At 46.8% G+C, this 19,319-nt stretch overlaps 2 protein-coding genes across 3 annotated transcripts in view; one reads left to right on the top strand and one right to left on the bottom strand.

Annotated features, from left to right (window-relative positions):
* Positions 1-1,108: 1,108 nt before the first annotated feature.
* On the bottom strand, positions 1,109-6,176 carry LOC119005631 (prostaglandin reductase 3-like). Its single transcript, XM_037073415.1, has 2 exons — positions 5,274-6,176; positions 1,109-2,226 (listed from the first exon to the last, which is right to left on the bottom strand). The coding sequence occupies exons 1-2, from the start codon at positions 5,555-5,557 to the stop codon at positions 1,296-1,298; spliced, it is 1,215 nt and encodes a 404-aa protein (XP_036929310.1). The 5' UTR covers positions 5,558-6,176; the 3' UTR covers positions 1,109-1,295.
* The window catches only part of LOC119005630 (teashirt homolog 1-like), a 39,237-nt gene continuing 23,530 nt past the window's right edge, over positions 3,613-19,319 (top strand). The window contains exons 1-2 of one of the 2 annotated variants that reach the window (XM_037073414.1): positions 3,613-5,062; positions 7,414-8,053. In XM_037073414.1, coding sequence (XP_036929309.1) covers positions 8,014-8,053 — 40 coding nt within the window. In that variant the 5' untranslated portion in view covers positions 3,613-5,062; positions 7,414-8,013. Of the gene's footprint in view, positions 5,063-6,263; positions 7,191-7,413; positions 8,054-19,319 lie in introns of those variants that run through there. The other variant, XM_037073413.1, reaches the window with a different exon arrangement.

The raw sequence follows: 19,319 nt of genomic DNA, 5'->3' as shown, positions 1-19,319 counted from the left end.
GTGTTCCTGATTTCCTGCGCCGTCTGCTGAAGGTAGCAGCTTTGCATGCTGGGGTCACACCTGTAACGTATTTCACACTGCGTTATATTTTGAGTGGCCACCTGGATGAGGAAATAACATGTTCACAGTGCATGAACACTACAGCCCTCCCTGCCAGGTAGGAACAGGTGTTTGTTTTTAGACGACACACGGTACATTAATACGACATGGACGGCCTCAACGCACGCAGGACCTCATTTCTGATTCTTGCCTTTTTAAAAAATAGGGGAAATTAAATGTTAAATCCTATCAGATCTTGGACATTATTCATCTATTAAGGCCTATGTATTTCTTTTTGTCTCATGCATGATAATGATATGTGTTGTGTAGAAATATGCTGCGAAGTGACTTAACTTCCCAACGTATGTTCTGCTGTTGTGTTTCCTGTTTTCCAAAACTAAATTAAACACACACACACACACACACACACACACACACACACACACACACACACACACACACACACACACACACACACACACACACACACACACACACACACACACACACACACACACACAGAAATGAAAAAAACAATGTCAAAGGGCATTCCACAATACATTCACTATAAGTGATTTCTCGTACGTTCAGTGGGGGAAAGTAATGGCATTTTATAGTCCAGCTCCTGGTTAGCTGGACTAATTTTTTTTTTTTATTATGTGCAGCTTCTGGGCATGTGAATGAAAAGATTGATTGTGTGAATGCCATTTCTGTCAGCCACAAACAGGCAATGAAATACCAAGCACACCTGGAGCAGCGTTCACTTTTGACAAGCACATACCGATGTAAGCCCCCCTCCATTAGAAAAACAATGAAGTCTATCATAAAACATTTATGGTAGATAAAGTGCGTGTGAGTGCGTGAAGCTGGCGTGCTATGGCCGCGGGTCGAGAATAATTTCAGGGGTGGAACACAAGATTAAGAAAACCTGTAAAAAACAAAACAAAAATAACAGTTTCTGGGTGGCTACAGATTTTGATTTTTAGAGGACTATTTGTGCAACATTATTTTGCATAGTTGTTTTTCATTTTGTCTTGCGTATAGCTTCCAAAACCAGGATAGAAGAAAATAAAGTTACTTATTATGTTTATTGAAATCACTGTATAGCTTTACTTATAGTTTTATATCAATCATACAAAAATAAAGAACATAATCTGTATTTGAAATGATTGAAGACATTTCCTTCTTAAACTTGACAATCATTTAGTTTCAAGTATGATTTTTTTTTTTTTTTAGTGCATTAACAATCAGTTAAATCACAGCTTACTGCTGCTAACAGAGGGTGGTGCCACATCCACCACCACCTTGCCCAGGTTTTTCCCATCATACATGTAGTCCACAGCCCGGAACACTGACTCCAACCCTGTGAACCTCCCCTCCTGTGACAAATCCCCTCCATCCACCTCACACACCAGCTTCCCCTTGGCAAACATCTGCATCATGCTACCCAGAGCCTCCCTGTAGTCACTGATGAAGTGGGGCAGGAAGAAACCCCGAACGCTGGCCGACCTCTGGAGCAGCTTCACCGGCAGTGTTCCCCCTTTGAGGGGCGGGATCCCCGACGCGCTCTGGTACCCCGAGATGAAGCCAATCACGATCAGCCGGCCCTTATTGGCCAAACTGTTTACTGCGAGCTCGAAGATGCTGCCTCCGACCGACTCGTACACCACATCGACACCTTTGGGGTACTCTTTTCTCAGCGTCTTGGCCAGGTCTTCTGTCTTGTAGTTGATCGGCCTGTCGCAGCCGATGGATTTGAGGAAGCCGGCTTTCTCGTCGGATGAACAGGTGCCGATCACGTGACAGCCGGCCTGTTTGGCAAACTGCACCGCGAACTGTCCCGTTCCACCAGCGGCCGCCGTGACCAGGACCGTCTCACCTTTGGCCAGGTCGCCCAGACGTTTCAGGGCGATGTAGGCCGTGGCACCGCTGACCAGCAGGGTGAGGAACTCTGGCTTCACCGCAGGTACAGGCACGCTTTCCTTGGCCGGCACCACTGTGTACTCAGCGAACGCACCGCTGCCGAAGTAGGCCACAGTGTCCCCGACGGTGTAACGGGAGCTGGCGCTGAGGCCGAGGCCGACGACCTCACCGATACCCTCGAAACCAGCATCGAAGGGGGGCTTCACAGAGGGATCGTACCGGCCTGCTGAGTAATTAATATCAGAAGCGTTGATCCCCACAAAACTGAAATACAAAGAAAAACAATAAAGATGGATTAAACGTGTGAGTTGTTAACAAATAAAATGCATACACAACGTTCAGAAGCTGCTATGTGGTCATCTGAATTCCTGTCTGAAGGTCAAGACTTCAGCTTCCTTCTGCAGACATGTCTGCACGGGGCACAAACACTCTGGTTTGTTTTGGCAATGATTCCCTTTCTTTCTGGGAGAGAACAGTCCTGCACTGACAGGGAAAGGTTTGTATCACAAAACACATTGCATGATGTCATGATTCATTGTCTTCAGAGACACCCACAACAAACTGCACTTTTAAAAAAGAAAAAAAAAAACAAAACAAAATCCCAGATAGCTGCTTCTTGCCTCGACACGAAGACGGCTGTTTTCATCTTACTTTGGTAACATGTTGGAAACAAATATGTGAGAAAGGAATGTATAAATAAATCATTTACTGTCTTTTAGAGCGGCGCGCATGCTGCGCCTCATTACTGTGCATGTCACACGTGTACTTTGAGCCCGTAGATAATGCCTCTGTGGTTTGCAGATGGGTCAGGATGATGTAACCAAACACCTTGATTGGACTACTTTACATCACTGGAATCAGTTTTGCGCATCGCTGAAAACACCGAAACACTCGAGTTTAAACAAAATGAGCCGAGACGTGGCAATGAAGTCGGTGTGTGTTCAAACAAAAACCTTCTGAATGCAACGATCATCTCACCAAGACGACAATGAGTTCATTTAAAACCACAACAAGCACTGAGATATAAACACAACTATCAGCAGTGTGTGTGTTTGTGTGTGTGAGATGATAAAAGCTAAATTAAATTTTAAAGTGTAGTTATAGAGAAGACATTTTTATCAGCAGGAAGGGATCTTCATTGGATGATTTTTTTTTTTATGCCTTAACAAGCTAAATTTAACGTTCCTATAAACGGAGCAATGAAGCTTCAGAGAAAAAAATGCAAACTGAGAATTTTAAGATTTACAATATTCATGAGATAATGATACAAAATCTGAAAAAATCGTTTTTTCCATATCTGAATAAACAAGCTGAAAAAAGCCTGTTCCCCAGAACACTGTCCGAGGCCAGACAGGTGGCAGGGTCCGCCACATATAAACAAGTAAAACAGTGTGAAATTGTGTTGTCCTTTAAGGTCAGTTTGTTTATTCAGTTTATTCAGTCGTGAAAACAAAGAGAGCTTGTTTATTTAGTTTGTTCTGACATAAAAGCATTGGTCAATGAAGATCTTTCATCTTCCCCATTAAAACATAATGCACCTTCAAAAGACAACACAGTTTCATATTGTTTATCTTCGTTTACATGTGGCGGACCCTGCCACCTTTCCAGCTTCAAACAGTGTTCTGGGGACCTTATTTTCCGCTGAGAGTAGCTTGTTTATTCATTTATGGAAAAATGAATATTCCTGAGTTCATGTTATTACCTCATTAATATTGTGAATCCTAAAATTCTGAGCTCGAACATCTTCTCCAAAACTACACAGCGCCCCTTTAAGGTTTTAAGGCCTTCGAGGGAGATGGAAAATTACATTTCTGCTAATGGTTTGTTTCGGAGGGCATCCTTACACAAAACCAAACATAGTAACGGAGGCTGTGTCATTTTGGACTGAGAATCTAGCTCAGAAAAACATCACAAAAAGCACGACCCCGCGGTTAGTTGCGACCTCTGTCTCTCCTGTGCAGGTCATCTGAGCGACTGCGCTTGATTTTCACTCCGAAGTGTGCGCACGGATCAGACGCGAGGGTGTGGGGTGCTCTGTGATCTAGATTCTTGAGGATTTTTCACCGTGAGGAGGAGATCTGCTTCGGTGGAATCTTAAATAAAGAAAGGACAGTTTCATTTCTTCCTTGCAAATTAATCCTCCTCTTTCACCGCAGTCACGAGCTTCTCGGTTATCAATTTTCTCACTCTGAGATCCCTCATTCAACACTTCCATGGAAGATGTTTCACTGACTCTCTTGCAACATGGGACGAGCGCTTCCTCGACTTGCGCCACAGAGCAGAAATGTTTATTTTCCTCTGTCAGCTGAAACATCCTCCCTTTATCTTCTGGTGACGGTCAAAGGTCTCGAGCAAGTGACCACCGTCACCGATTAGACACTAGTGTTCCACGTTTACACTCCATCTGACGGAGAAACGTTTGTTTTATTGGCACCGAGTGGCACGATGAACCCTCGAGGTGCACTTGTGTGATGCTGACTTAACATTTAAAATCAGATCAGGCGCACATACAGTCTGTGATGTGGTAGTAAATCAAAATTAGGGTAAGACGTTACCTCCGGCTGGAATCAGAAATAGAAGCCGGGAATCTTACTATCTTTTTTTTTTTTTTTTTTTTTTTTAAAAAGCGCATTCAAATAGCTGCTCTCCCACCTTACACCAGCAAAACGTGCTTTAATTCTGTCTATCAACATATAATAATCAGTGGGGTGACTGTGGCAGGCTTGCAGGTGCTCATCCCTAACAGAGAGAACACGCTGCTGAGAAAATGATCCTGCAATTCCCGCGCCATCTAACACCGCATCTCCTTCTCCATCATCTCCATCTCTTGATGCCAGTCTGAGCCCCCCCTCCATGACTCTCTGTTTGCAGTTTGGTGACGTAGAGAGACAGGAGGACAGAGAGAGAGAGGGAGAGAGAGAGAGGAGAGAGAGAGGTGGGGGGGGAGAGAGAGAGAGAGAGAGAGAGATGCCGAGATGGATTGATAGACAAATGCAGAGAGGGCGGAACTTGGAATTACAGTACAGCGCTTATTCCTCACGTATTTTGCCATCTTGTGATGATGATGATGATCGCAGGTGCTGGACATGGGTAAATCGAGGTAAGCGGAGACCTTTATACAACTTCTCAACATTGCCGTGATAGATCGACATCCCATAATGAGCCACAAATAGACTCGTAAACACGCTTTGGGTCACCTTTTTTTTTTCTCTTCCTGCTATTCCGAGCGCGCAGGGGAAGCGGCGGTGGCACGGCGCGTTTGTGGCCACCTTCTCCCCCCTCCAAAAAAAAAAAAAACCCCAACAACTTACCGATTTCTGACGAGCAAGTCCGCGTCCCCGGGCGTCGGGACCGCGACGGTCTGCACAGAGACGGCCTCTCGGAAATTCGGACTAAGCTTGTTTACGACCAGCTTCCTCATGCTGCTCGGTATGGAGGATCCCTTGAAATCCATGAAGTGCGCCGAGTAGGACATATCTACGATGAAGCGCCGCGCAGCCGAATGAACTCCTGAAAGTGCGTCGGTGCCTCTGCGCCCCGCGATCACCGACAGCGCTCTCCCGCCGCGCCTCGGCAGCAGCAGCCGGCTGGACATGCCTCCGAAATGTGACAAAGTTCACCGACAACTTGGCGTGCGTTTATGGCAGTAATAAGCCCGTCTGCCGTTAGCCTGCGCTAGAGGCTCCCCCCCCCTCTCTCTCTGCACATGCACAGCGTGCAGGCCGGGCCGGGCCGGGCCGGGCCGGGACCAACGAGCAGATAGACCAAAACAAAAGCTGCGATGCTTCGCAGCGGGACTCTCGGCTACTTATGCAAAAAAAATATCAAAACAAACAAGCACCGGATCGAGTATTAGGGATTAGAAGGTTGCTGTGGTGCAGCCCTGTGAGCAGCACAGCAGCGCCCCAGACTTGTCGTCGGAGTCCCTCCCCTTCCCGGACACAGCGCTCACTTCCTAGTAAGGTGAAACAAATCAATCCTCGTCTCCTAACGTATCCTCCACCGCGTTTTCCTCCCACGATCACAACCGCCAGATCTCCATTTATAAACAGCGACAAAACACAGAAACACAAAAAAAAACAACCGCCGAGCGCCTTCCTCCGCGTTTTTATCTGAGAATCGCCTTTTATGTTAGTCTTTATTTTGAAGGTTGCTCTCTCTTCCCCCCCCGCCGCCACCACAGAAACATGTCCGTGGCCACATGTTACACCTGTAACCAGAGCCCGCATCAGCGATTTGTCAAAGTGTGCCGCCTTTGCCTTCGCGCACGTTGCGCGCGGCGGTGCGTTACCGTGCGTTACCTATTGTCATCTGCCCGTCACGTTCTGGAAACATCGCTGCTTTTCGGAGTAAGCGTGTAACAGTGTTGCTACAACAGACCTCCCTCCCCTCCCCTTCAGTGGGAGACGGACCTCTCCACTCGTGCTTGTGTCAGAGCTTTTTTTTTTTTCTTTCTTTCTTTTTTTTCCACGAGCCAGAAGGTGACATCTAAGTTGTAACCATCTCAAAGCTGAAGTTGTGCTTTGCCATAAAATGTTCGTGTAAGTTTCTTTTCTTTTCTTTTCTTTTTTTCAAAGTTGATCCCCCCCATTCAGTGATTCCTGAACATGTTTCCTTTCCTTTGTCGGAGGTTTGGGATTTTTTAGAGCAAAGGGAGACGGAGGGAGGGAGGGAGAGAGAGAGAGAGAGAGAGAGGGAGAGAGAGAGGGGGGAAAACAAGACAATTAAAAAGATTGACAGGTAGGCTCCTCTGTCAGGGGTGACGCTTGTGGAGAGGGGAGGAGTAAAAATGTAGCAGGAAAAGCCACTCGATGCGTCTGTCTATCAGTTGAGACTGTCTGAAACAGCTTCTGGATCCACCGCGTTTCCATTTTTTCTCTTTTCGGGAGACCTCGGATCAGTCCCCCTGGAGTTTTTATTTTTTTCCGCCTTCCCTTTTTCTTTTTTCGCCTTTCTTCCAGCAGACAAACATTTTAGTCCATGTCGACCTGATCTGTTTGGTTGGCGAAGCCTGGATGCGCCTGCGTCTTGTTTGTTTCCCCTGCTCTCTCTCTCTCGCTCTCTCTCTCTCTCTCTCTCGCTGAAGTGATATCCTCTTCTCCACCGCATCAACCACCCCTTCCTTGAAAAAAAAAAAAAAAAAAAAAACTGAAAAAAAAAGAAAACCCGACTCCTGTCCATGATGCGATGAGACGAGCGGTGGGAATTATTTCCACGACTCGTAAAACGTAAGTAAGAGGGGAAAAAAGAAGCGGGGCTGCTCGTCCCGTTTATTTCTGTGTATTTGTCTTCAATGGGAGAGAAGGAGGGGAGGAAGGGAGGGAGGAGAAAGTCTCCGCCGGACTGGTGAGGCTGGATCCGGGCTGAGGTGGCGTGGTGGTGACGGGACTGACGTTAACCCATCTAATGCCTGTCTGTCTGTTCCCCCCCTCTCCCCTCTGTCTGTTTCAGGTCTCTGGCACCAGAAGAGCAGGAAACCTAAGGATACACTACTTGTCAGAGCTGTGCGGCGCGCTCACACGGGACTTATTTGTTTCGCTCGCCGCCAGAGTTTATTTATTTTCGTCGTAGGTTTGTGCGTAAAAGACGCAGCAAACTATCGTCCCCCCTCCAAACACCACTGGAGACTAAGGGGGGATCTCTTTCTCTTTTTCTCTCTCTATTTTTTTTTTTTTTTTTTTTTTTTGCTTCCTTGGGGAGGAGGAGTGAACTAAAAAAAAACTTGGCTTTCAAGGTGCTTCCTCGCTTTTATTTCTACCCCGCGCCACGAGAGACATGAAGGAAGATGATCTTTGATGGGCAGGAAGGTGTCAGGAGCTGGCCGAATCCCTTCGTAATCTCCCCGCTCGTTGTCGAAGCCGATCCAGCCACCAAGTCCAGAGGAGAGCAGCCGGTTTGAGAGAGGAGAAGACAAGGCTTCAGAGAGACCCCAACACGCTCCCCACGACCACCCCCCACCCCCGAACGAACCGGGATGATTCTTCAGAACTGACTGACTTTGATTTGTTTGTAATTCCTGCATGAGAAGCACCGTGGAGAGTGACGGTCACTATGCCGAGGAGAAAGCAGCAAGAGCCGCGGCGATCAGCAGGTATAAACCCTTCCCTCCCCTTCCCATGCCCACCATTTCCCACCTCAGCAGCCAACTAGTTTAGATTTTTATTTTTCATTTACAGGCACCCACATGAAAATATTCCACCCTCACACACACACACACACACACACACACACACACACACACACACACACACACACACTCTCTCTCTCTCTCTCTCTCCTCGTGCTGCATGCTGAGATTCATTTGAACGCAACTCTGTGTCATTTAAAAAATTGTTTTTTTTTTGGTTGCGTTATGAACGCGGCGCGCAGCTCGACCCCCCCTGACCCGCAACTCGTATGTGTGTGTGTGTTTTTTTTAAAAACGCGTCCCCCCCCCAATTGCGCGAAAAATGACGCACACGTACGCGCAAGTGGCACTTTTGAGAGCCGATCTCTCTAAACATCCTCGCTCTGCCAGGAAAAAAAAAAAGTTCTCTTAAGAATGGTGAGATAAACTAAATGGCATGTTATGGGGGATAAAAGGGAGCTTTTGAGGTTCAAGAGTGAGTAATGATGAATAATTGACTGGGAAAGAAGGGGGAGAGAGAAAAAAAAAACTGGTGAGAGCCGGTTTTTCTCCCCCTTTTTCTCTCTGTTTTATTAGAGGATTGCCATCCTTGATTTGATGCGTGATTGATCGCCTGTCACGTGGCAGTCTTTGATCTATTCATCCCTGATAAACATCAATAAATCCTTTTCCACGAAGACAAGACAAGCATGCCTCTGGTAAGGTTTTAGCCACGCACACACGCACACTCAAGACACAAACCCTCCTGTTGTTCCAAGCAGGAAGGGAAATGCAAAAAAAAAAAAAAAAAAAAGCAAAGCGATAAAAAAAGAAAAAAGTTGTGAATAATGCTCAAAAATCACCTGGTTTTATTATTATTGTAATTTTTTATAAGGGAAGCGACTAACAGCAGATGAAAGCCTGGTGTGTATGTTGAGCAGATCAGAGGGAGAATCAACCCAAACACTCCCTGTTTTAATCAGCTGTGTTTGATGCCTTATTTTTTTCCTTCCCAGAGATAAACGTTGAGTTTGTTTTTATTCCCTCCCAATCCGAATTCACCCCACATTCACTCCAAAGAATCGGTCCAGTAATGAAATCAATATCCACCGCTGGAGGAGGGGGGGGAGTTATTATATTTTGCAATGTGACCAACTGATAAAACCGGGTCTTGGCAGAGGACCGACAAGGTTGACTTCTAGTGGTTTGGATTTGGACTCCCCCCCTCCTTTTTTTTTTTTCTTCTCCTCTCGTCTCCCTGCAGCCTTTAAACAAATGTAAATGAGTGACAGGGGTTTCTACCTCTGTGCTAATGAGGCCGGGCCTTTGAAGTTAGGCATTAACAACTGGAGTGAACAAAAGACAGTTACAGAATTTTAAAGAGATTTTGAAATATGAGGTGCAAAGCGGGTCGAACAGGAGGGCCAGCCGACGAAGACTTTGAACTCAGCAGGTTTTATCGTTTAAAGCCAGGGGAGCTGCTGGTGATGATGGTGGTGGTGGTGGTGAGGATGAGGAGGAGGAGGATGAGAAGGAGTGTAGGATGGAGAACATTCAACCGGTGCTCGCTGCTCACTTCTGTCTTTCTTTCTCGCCTTTCCAGCAAAGTGCTTTTCGCATAATTTCTACAAAGACAGGATTCAGATTAAGAGCCTCACTTGACTTTTTTGAGTGTGTGTGTGTGTGTGTGTGTGTGTGTGTGTGTGTGTGTGTGTGTGAGAGAGAGAGAGAGAGAGAGCGGGGGGGGAGAGAGAGAGTTTCAGTTGTTGTTTCGGCGAAATAACCTGCTGGAAAAAGGTCGACCATGGTGGTGGAAGAATGACTCCCGTTTAGTCCCCGCATGTAGATGCAGGCATGAAAACATGACATCGCTGTGACCCCTCCCTCCCCTCCCCGCCTGTCTCTCCCACCACACACACTCTCACACTCACACACACACACACACACACACACCATTGATCCATTACACTGTCCACTGAGTGCCATGCGCATCATGGGTTGTAATGGTCAATCACAGCTTGGCAGACGGGATGCTTTCCATTCTTCCATGAACATGACAGTCGGTCAGAGATAACGCCCTCCACTCCACGCTCTCCCAGCAGCAGCAAATAAACCAACGCACACACATAAACACACACACACACACACACATACACTAGGCTAGCCTGATGCTCCACTGGGAGCTGGTACTGACCTGTGGCTTCCTCTCTGTGCTGCTGCTCAGAGAGGAAATTGCTCGTGGTGGGACCGAGCATGGAAATCAGAGCTCAGACGATTAAAACGACAATAGCAGGCTTGTCTCGACAGCTTTACCTTTTTGTCGGAGGACCTTATTTTTTTTCTTTTAATGCAGTGTTTATTCTTAGCGTCCTGGGGCCGAATCCTGCAGAAAGCAGCCTGCAAAAATTCCCAGCGACGGTGGAAGTTGTAATTGTGGAGTTTTCCAAAAATCAGCTGTACAAATTTGACCCAGCTCGCGATTAAATGCTCTACACGGTCGAGGCAAAAGATGCATTTTTATCATCCTTATTTTCCCTTAGATTTTTAAAAATGGCTGTGTTTGTGTCGTAATTTTCAGGAAATTTACATAAAAGCACGTCAGATTTTTTTCCCCCCTCAAACGCTAATTCTCTAAGATGATTCTCTCAAGTAATATTTCGACGTGTGTGTGTGTGTGTGTGTGTGTGTGTGTGTGTGTGTGTGTGTGTGTGTGATGTTAAGATCCACAGGAAAGGCTTTGTTTCTTTTAGAGATAAAACATTTGCAACTCCCATGACACTTTTGAGAGATCATTTAAAAAGAAGCAGTTTTCAGAATCTGTTTTGCTTTAAAAAAAATGACAAAGTGTGTAAAAAAAAAACCAAACAAACAAAAAAAAAAAAAACGCTACATCCTCCTCTCTCCTGTGTCCACTTCACTGTGCACAGCTGCATCTTCCTGCGCGTGTGTGTTAATGCAACCACTCGTTTTTTTGTTTTTTTTTTAAAATAAAGGTGAGGAGGACAGGAACAATTAAAAGTCGGGACGGAGTGATGCCGTCTCTCATCCGAGGCAGGCTTAGATAGTCTTAGAGGAGGAAGACGAGGAGGAAGAGCTGATAAGGGTAGTCGCTCTTATTTCTCGTGAAGCACGATGGTTAATTATAAGAAAGACTGCGTGCGTGCGTGCGTGTGTGGGGGGGTTGTGGTGTGTGTGTGTGTGTGTGTGTGTGTGTGTGTGGTGCGGTGGGGGTAAGGTTGCTTCCCGTTGGCTTCATTAGAGAGAGCCCTAATTATCTGCAGAGCTGATGGATTTGTGACAGGCCCTAACGATTAATGCTGACAAATTCAGTAAGGTGTCAAGTCCGCAGCTGCCTTGATGTAATCAAGTTGATATTATACAGTCCCCATAGCCCCTAGTGCAGCACCAACTCAATTTGCCGGCGCAGGTGACAAATGGACTTTGCTACCTGACTAATCACGCCAGGAGACAATGCCAGTTAATGACCTCGGTGAGCCCCCCGCCGCCCCCACCACCTCCACCACCCTTATAACCTTGTAATAAGCCGTCCAGATCGGCAACCTTTCCCTCCGTTCTCTTTTTTGCATTTTCCTCCTCTCGCTCCTTTGTTTTCATTTCAATCACAGGGTGATTTAATTTCTGTGCCGATTGTAACGGTGCGTTATCGTAAAAAAAAAAAGTCCTCCTCCTCCTCCTCGGCTGGAATGCAAGGGGTGGAAATTCTCCAAACTGTTGCGGGCGATTTATTTATTTTTGTATTAATGACACGGCTCAGGCCTGTTCTCGCCACTTGATATATCAGCACTCCGAAGTAATCCCAGGAACCCTTTTGAAAGTTTTTTTTTTCTACACTTTTGCATGTGTTTGCAGCCCTGCTAGTAAATCAGCACCGCATCACGAGACGGTCTTCATGTACTTTGGCTCCATGTCCTCCCAACTCCGTGCTGGAGCAGCCGTCTCGCTGAAGGCCTGCAGTTTATTCGGAGCAGGAGAATCACAGTGCCCAGGGATTAATGATTTTGCATGCCCGGGGTAGCTAAGATTACACAGCGACCTTTGTGCTCTTACTTGACGATGCTGTTATGTGATATTCTCCCCTCGAAATAATCAGCGTGCTGAGATTTATGTGCCCCCCTACCCTTCTGTCTGCACCAGCGTCCTGAGGAGTGTACTGCCTCTAGGTTGAGAGCATGTGTGTGTGTTTCTCTCTTTTAATGTTGCCAGATTTTAAATAGCACCCTCCTCCCAGAGAATTAGAACAGTCTTGTTTTGTTGAAAAAGTTGATTTTGAGCAAAGGAACTAGTGTCTCAGGCCTGAAAGTTGGAGCGGCTTATAACTTAAGATGCCTTAAAGGCTCCGCAGCTTGTGAGAAATGAGAAGTTTATGTTAGAATTTAGTGAAAAGTGTGTTTGGTGTGTGTGTGTGTGTGTGTGTGTGTGTGTGTGTGTGTGAGACGGGGGGGAGTGTGTGTTTGTAGCTTAGCGCTGACCGGTGTTAGTTTTCCTGGAATGAATAACTTGAACGAGCGCAGCGCTAACCACGCCACGTTAGTCATCCTCTTTAGCAGGGCCTGCCTTCAGATCTCCTCTCCGTTTCCCCCACAGGAGCACGAAAAACAACCTCCAGCAGCAGCTCCACATATTTCTCGCTGCTGACTGTCATATCTGCTCACTATTCCCAATCAAAAACGAGGGATATCAAACAGAGCAGGAACACATATTGATCCACAGCAGCCGTTTTATTCCCCCCCACCACCACCTTCAGTTGTGCTGCACATTTCCTGGGCATTCCCTTTAGCTTGTGTGTGTGTACGTGTGTGTGTTTGGCGGTCGGGCTCGGCTAGAGGTTACGCTAATTGGAGCGGTGGTGTCGTTAGCAGGTGGCATCGATCGACCTCGTCGATAGCCACTTTTGCTCCTGCGCCACCCTCCGAAACTATTAGTTAAATTTACATCGGGGATTTGAGGCAGTCAAAGGTCAAACATGCTCAGCTCGCTCTTCTAATGCCTCCAGTCACCACAAGTGCCCCTGTGTTACTCTGTGTGTGTGTGTGAGTGGTATTAGTTTCTTAGCCATATGCATTAGTTCCGTTTATTATCCTTGCGAAAGCGCACAGAAAAATTCTTACACTCCCGTCTCTGAGATCCACGCGAGAGGTTATTTTTAGTATTGATTATCAGTGAATAACTAATATAACCAAATGGAAAGTATTAGTGAAGGTTTAAGCTGCATGTGTTAAGCTTTTCCTGTTCACATAGATAAGGATATATTTCCCCACCATAGCGATAATTCCCCTCCTCGTCCCTTTCTCTTTCTCTTTCTCTCTCTCCGAGTCTTTCCGGGGCATTCTCAACAAAAGCTGCCCTCAGGGCACGCTGCTGCCATCACTAACAGTGTGTTGCCCTCGCTGCACTTTAGACATACACACACCGTCAACCATAAACACTGACAGACAGACAGACAGACAGACAGACAGACAGGCACACACACACACGCACACACACACACCTACACCTAATGCTTAAGTGCAGCCAGCATGTCTCTGTGGGAGGTCATAATGGAGGTGGCTTAGTATGATGGGAAATCATATCATTAAAGCAGCCAGATGTGCTTTGTTGCCTGCCTCGCAGCACATAAAAACAGCAGCAAGTCATGGGATCCAAAAAAGAAAAAAAAAAAAAAAATCCTAGTCTGAGAAAATCAAGTCTGAAACAGATAGAAAGCAGCCCTCTGGGACTGGGCTGACAAGCAGTCTTACTCCTGACTGCCATAGAAAAACAATTTCCCCCCAAATAAAGAATATTTGTTCTCATTTTTCAACGTTGCGGCAGCATAACAAACTGGCTTTTTTAACTTCACTCTCAGCTCGGACTCTGAGCTTTGACGAGCATCGCGCTGCCGCTATCAGCTCTTTGTTAAGTGTGCTTAATTACTATGTAATATTTGTGTTGTGCTGAGTAATTATATTTTTTTAAGGATCCACAGTGGGGGGCGGGGGGCCTTTTGAGCTCATTAATGAAAAAAAAAAAAAAAAAAAAATTTGTGTGTTGTTCAGTTTGGGTGTTTTTTTTGGTTGTTGTTTTGTGTTTTGTTTTTTTTATTTTTCCGGCATGTAATGCGAGACGTGAGGAAGATGAGAGGGGAAGCGTTCAAGAGGAGCAGTCGTGCAACATTTAGGGCGCAAAAAATTGACATCTCCAAATTTTCTTAAGTAAAGTATTACATTTGCCGAGGGTAAATTTGCTCTCTTGATCAGTGCAGCGCCTCCTCGAGAGGCTATGGGAAAAGTCTGCTGGAGCCAAATTTAACATGTTACTTCTATCAATAAAAGATGAGCAATTACAGAATATTTTGTCTAATAAGTATTTGAATTCCTCAGCGCTGGGGAAAAAAAAAAAAAAAAAAACACACACACACACAAAAAAAAAACATGTAGCTTACCCACTCATTACATCAGTTAGCAAGGGGGAGTGAGAGGCAGCTCTTTGATGCCAACAAACAAACAAGACAAACGAGATGGGCCCACTACAGAGGAGCAAAAAGCCCTATCCAGGGACACCCAGCCCCTGCGCTCTCCTCCCTCTCCCCTTCCCCTACGTCTCTCTACCTCTCCCCTCGCCGTCTCCTCCACGCACCTCTCATCTCTCCCCTCGTTCTCTCGGCACTCCCCTCTCTCCCTTTATTTCTCGCTCTTTTTTTTTCCCCCTCTCCAGCTCGTTTTCTCATCTCGCATCCCCCCCCCCCCTCTTCTGGATAAACACTCGTTCTTCGCCACTCAAAAAGCGAAAAAGAGAAAAGGGGAGAGGAGTGCTGGTGGTAGAGGAAGGATGGGAGGGGGGGGTGCGAGGATGGGGTGAGTGAAAAACGGAGATGAAAAAAAGCGTGGTTTTTTTTCGCCGGGGTTTTTTTTTTTTTTCTTTCTTCGTCTTCTCTCTCTGTCTGTCGGTTGTAGCTCATCAGACAAAGTTAGGTGGGGATTGTCGGGGGGAAAAGGAAAGGAAAAACTGAAGGGGAAACAAGTGAGGGAAGGAGTGAAAGAGTTTAACGACGCGGTTTTAATGTGTACGGCATTCTTCTGGCTTTATTTATGCCATCACTCAGATAATTGATCAGAATCTAGAGAGCTGAGAAGAGTGGTTGACGATAGTCCAACGGCACCATCGGAGGCGGTGGGGCAGGGGGCTACATGGGCGGACGGATTGCAAGGTGAGGGGTGGTGCGATGGTGTCGAAGGGGAAGGCGGGGGGGGGCTGGCTTTTAGGACGGGTATTAGAGCTGACAGATGAACGGGACGGTGGACAAATTCTCCCGCAACAGCTGTGACTGCCGCCATTATCCTGACAGGTGTCAATTAAGAATTACTGCCCGGCCGGCCGAACGCCCCTCCCGACTCTCTCTCGAGCGCACACACGTCCCTCCATCCACTACAACAACCCCCCTCCGACCCACCCACACACCCCCTTGTCCAGCTGTCGGCGTGCGAGCAAAATAACACTTTACCCTTGTCAGTGTTGTCAGAGGCCCCGGTTCTCCCTCCCACCCCACCCCGGTTGAGATGGCAGCCAGCGGCAGATGCTCGCTGGTCAGTCGCTCTGCGTATTACTGATCACGATGTATGGCCACGGACAGGTGGACGCCATCCAGCTCGGTCCATTTTGTGGCAGTTCAAACTGCAGTCCACTCTGCCCTGAAACCAGGTGACTAAGCACTACCTGAGAATGGCGGTGAGACCCCTCCATCAGATTATTACCACCTTTCGAATAACCGTCAGTTATGAGGATTTACATTGGGCTGCAATGTGGTGTTTAACTCCACTCTACAGGTTAAACAGCCCCTTCATTACATCCCAGGTCTGTGTGTGTGTGTGTGTGTGTGTGTGTGTGCGTGTGTGTGTGTATGCGCGTGTGTAGTCTGTGTGCGTTTGTGCACAGTGTGCGGTGTGCTCACCTTTTGCAAAGCAGCGGCTGCAGACTAACCTAGATCCTGCTTCCCTTGATCCTCTGCTGCTGCTCAACCCTGTTTGGCTGATACAGGGCCGCTTTTATTCCACATTGTAAAGTGGGGAGTTGAGGTCAATGAGTGAGAAAATGAACAGTTGCCATTGCCCATCTCGAAGGCTTCCCCTTCCAGTAAACCCGCTGGCTGACGACCAGATTTTTTTTTGGGTCGGCAGGCCCTCCGGCTTCACAGCGAGTATTAAAAAAAAAAAAAAAAAGGAGGGGGGGGAATTTAAACATATGTGTTCTCCATTTGCCATATTTTCTCAATTTTGAAGGGTTTAAATCAACGCGGCGGCGCGCGGTTTAATTTCCCCTTAATTGCGCAAGAAACAGAAAAGCATTACGTGTACGCGACGTGGTGACATGGAGTTTAGTGTTACATACCTTTTATTTCTAACTGCGCACCATATAATTCACCCTTGCATGCACATATGTGCCTTGGAATTTTTAAAGTTATTATCTGCCCGTGTGCCATGCTGTTGACGCGGTGCAGTTATTACCAGCCCCTTCTGTAATAAATGCAGTTTTCTCCGTGCCGGCGCAGAATAAACATGAGAGGCTTCAATCGGTAAAAAAGAAGGAGGAAGCAAAAACAGCAACGTGCAAAGGCAACATGAGAGCGAGCGCAGAAGGCTCCCCAGGAATACACAGATGGATTTGCATGTTCACTTGGGAGTTGCAGTTTTGGATTTTCTCCCTCGAAATCATTTGCCACAGAAAATAACCGAGGGAAGATAATATCAGTGTTATTTCGCTACTCCTGCTTTATTTGCATATCTCTTGTTTTAAATAAGGCAACCCCTCGGAGTGAAATTCGTTTTTATTTTTATTTTTTTCCTTTCTTGCGGAGCTTCAGTCTGCATCACCTTTTTTTTTATTTATTTTTTTTTTTATTTTAATGCCTCAACCTCTTTGCCTCTATCTCTTTTTTTATTTAATTCTTTCTCCAGGCCCATACCTCCTTCTCTCCCGTCTCACACTGGCACCAGACCGCTCTGAGCGATTATCAAACCTGAGAATATTTTTTTCCATCCCCATGCAAATCACCCGCCATGCTCTCTTATCGTTCCTGCTTTCGCCCCACCCTCCCCGGCCCAACCACCCCAAACGGTTGTGTGTAATCAAAGTAAACGGCAGCTAAAGCTAAAAGGGAAATGCTCTTTGTGGAGATGGATGGAGGGATTAAATATTAACCGGATGCGGCTGACTTAAGGCGAGTGTTTTACATAGCTGCTCCCGCCGCGGATGCCGTGCATTGATCCCCTCACCCTGGCGCCTTCACTTGTTTGGCTGCCTGCCGTTAATTTTTCACCATCGTCTCGCCGGCCAGGCCTTTAGAACGGAGAGGGAGGCCAATGAACAGCTCGCCCAGCCACCACTGGCCCCCACCACCACCACCACCACATCCTCCTCCCCTCGCTTTTAACAGGGGGCAGGTGAGATGGATGATAGCAATTTGAAATTTTGTTTGTGCGTGTGATCATGGAGATTGTTTTTGGTATTACCATGGTGTAACAATCCCTGTGATTAATTGAGGCGGGCGCTCGGCTGGGATTGGAGGAGGTTGCAGCTTCTCCACCTTCCTCCTCTCTCCACTTGGTGAATGTTGTGTTTATCGGCTGACCTTGGAGTCCCAACACCGCTGCACATGCACACACACACACACACACACACACGTTTGACAACACACTCCCGGGATCCTGCCTCCACACACTGCCTCTCTTGTCATATCACTTCCTTCATTTCCTCGTTCCTCCCTCTTCCTCTCCTCCAGCTGTGATTAAAAGAGAAAATTCAAAACCGCTCAAACCAAACTTTGGGCTAAAAGGAGACTAAACAAAAACAAAATGGCTACAGTGGCCACACTATTCGCGTAGCTGGACGTTAGCGGCAGGAATGCTCCTCCAGTGGCGAGCGGTGCGGCGTGTTTTCAATGTGTTTGTTGTCTGCGTGTGTATGGCAATATCCTGTGGGTCACAGAGGCAGCTTGTTAACAGGAGGGCTCATACCAGCAGCGGCCGTGCAACCCCCCCCCCCAACCACACACACACACACACACACATAAACACAGTTGTTGCACTGGCGCTGTTGACGGCATTGTGACGGCCTTCTGGCATTTATAAATGCGGTGTCGGTGCTCTGGTGGGGCTCTACCCTGCAGTCATCAGACGTGGCCACCACTCATCACTCAGCCCTAATGATGCCTTGTTTTCCACACACACCCCCACCTCGGCCAGGGCGCACATCTGAAGGGGTCGCGGCCAGGTCGTGACCCCCTGGCGGCCCGCAGTCCGGACGGTCGCTGGTCTTCTTTCACGCGCTTCTGTCCGTTCCCCTCAGCTGACTTTTACAGAACGCTGAAAGGCGTGCATGCTTTATATTTATAATCCTGCGGCGTGTTAATCTGTATAATTTTTCACTCCACCAAAAAATTTCAGGAATTACGTGATGCTGAAACACTGTAAACCAATTAGCTAATAATGACAGTAATAATCATAATAATAATCATAATGATAATAACAACAGCAATGTTAATAATAACACTGAAACTATAATTTACTCCAGTCAAAACACTGCATTACTGTTAAATGCAGTTAAAAGAGCTCACCTTAGACACTGTAAACATGATGCCGTATGTCTGACATATCAGATCCATCAGTAATCTTTAAATAAACGAGTAAACAATGGCATTAACATGTCTGACCCTGCTCTCTCTTCTCCTCCTTTGTCTCCTGGATCGTCACCAACTTCTCCTTCCCCTCCTCGGTCTATTCCCTTTTTTTTTCTCCCCCCCTCCTCTCCCTGTGTCTTTCTGTGTCTCTCGCTCTTTTGCTCTCCTTTAGTCAAAGTAGCCCTGGTCCCCATAGCAACACATAGTGAACTCTTACTCATTAGTGTGTGTGCAGCCCCGGCTGAATGGCCTGAATCCTGTTCCTCATTCCTGTGATTTCATACCCACACATCAGTCACCTCGTCATGATTTCACCCGACCGGGCCGAGTGAACCGCCGCTGATGGCGATATTTGGATATTCGGTTGATTCCAAATGGGTGTGTTTGCCTTGGAAGTGTGTGTGTGTGTGTGTGTGTGTCTGTGTGTGTGTCATCACATGAAGATTGAGAGGCGACACTGGGAAACGTCCCTCCATCACGCCTGACTCACGCTCTCCGTTTTTTCTTTTCTTTTTCTTTTTTTTCTATTTTGGCTGTTAAATCTCCAGAGCGCTGATAACAGGTCAGCCGTTGAGAGAG

This window comes from Acanthopagrus latus, chromosome 17 (genome assembly GCF_904848185.1).
Source record: "Acanthopagrus latus isolate v.2019 chromosome 17, fAcaLat1.1, whole genome shotgun sequence".
Classification (NCBI taxonomy): domain Eukaryota; kingdom Metazoa; phylum Chordata; class Actinopteri; order Spariformes; family Sparidae; genus Acanthopagrus; species Acanthopagrus latus.
This window is presented reverse-complemented; position numbering and strand designations above follow the sequence as displayed.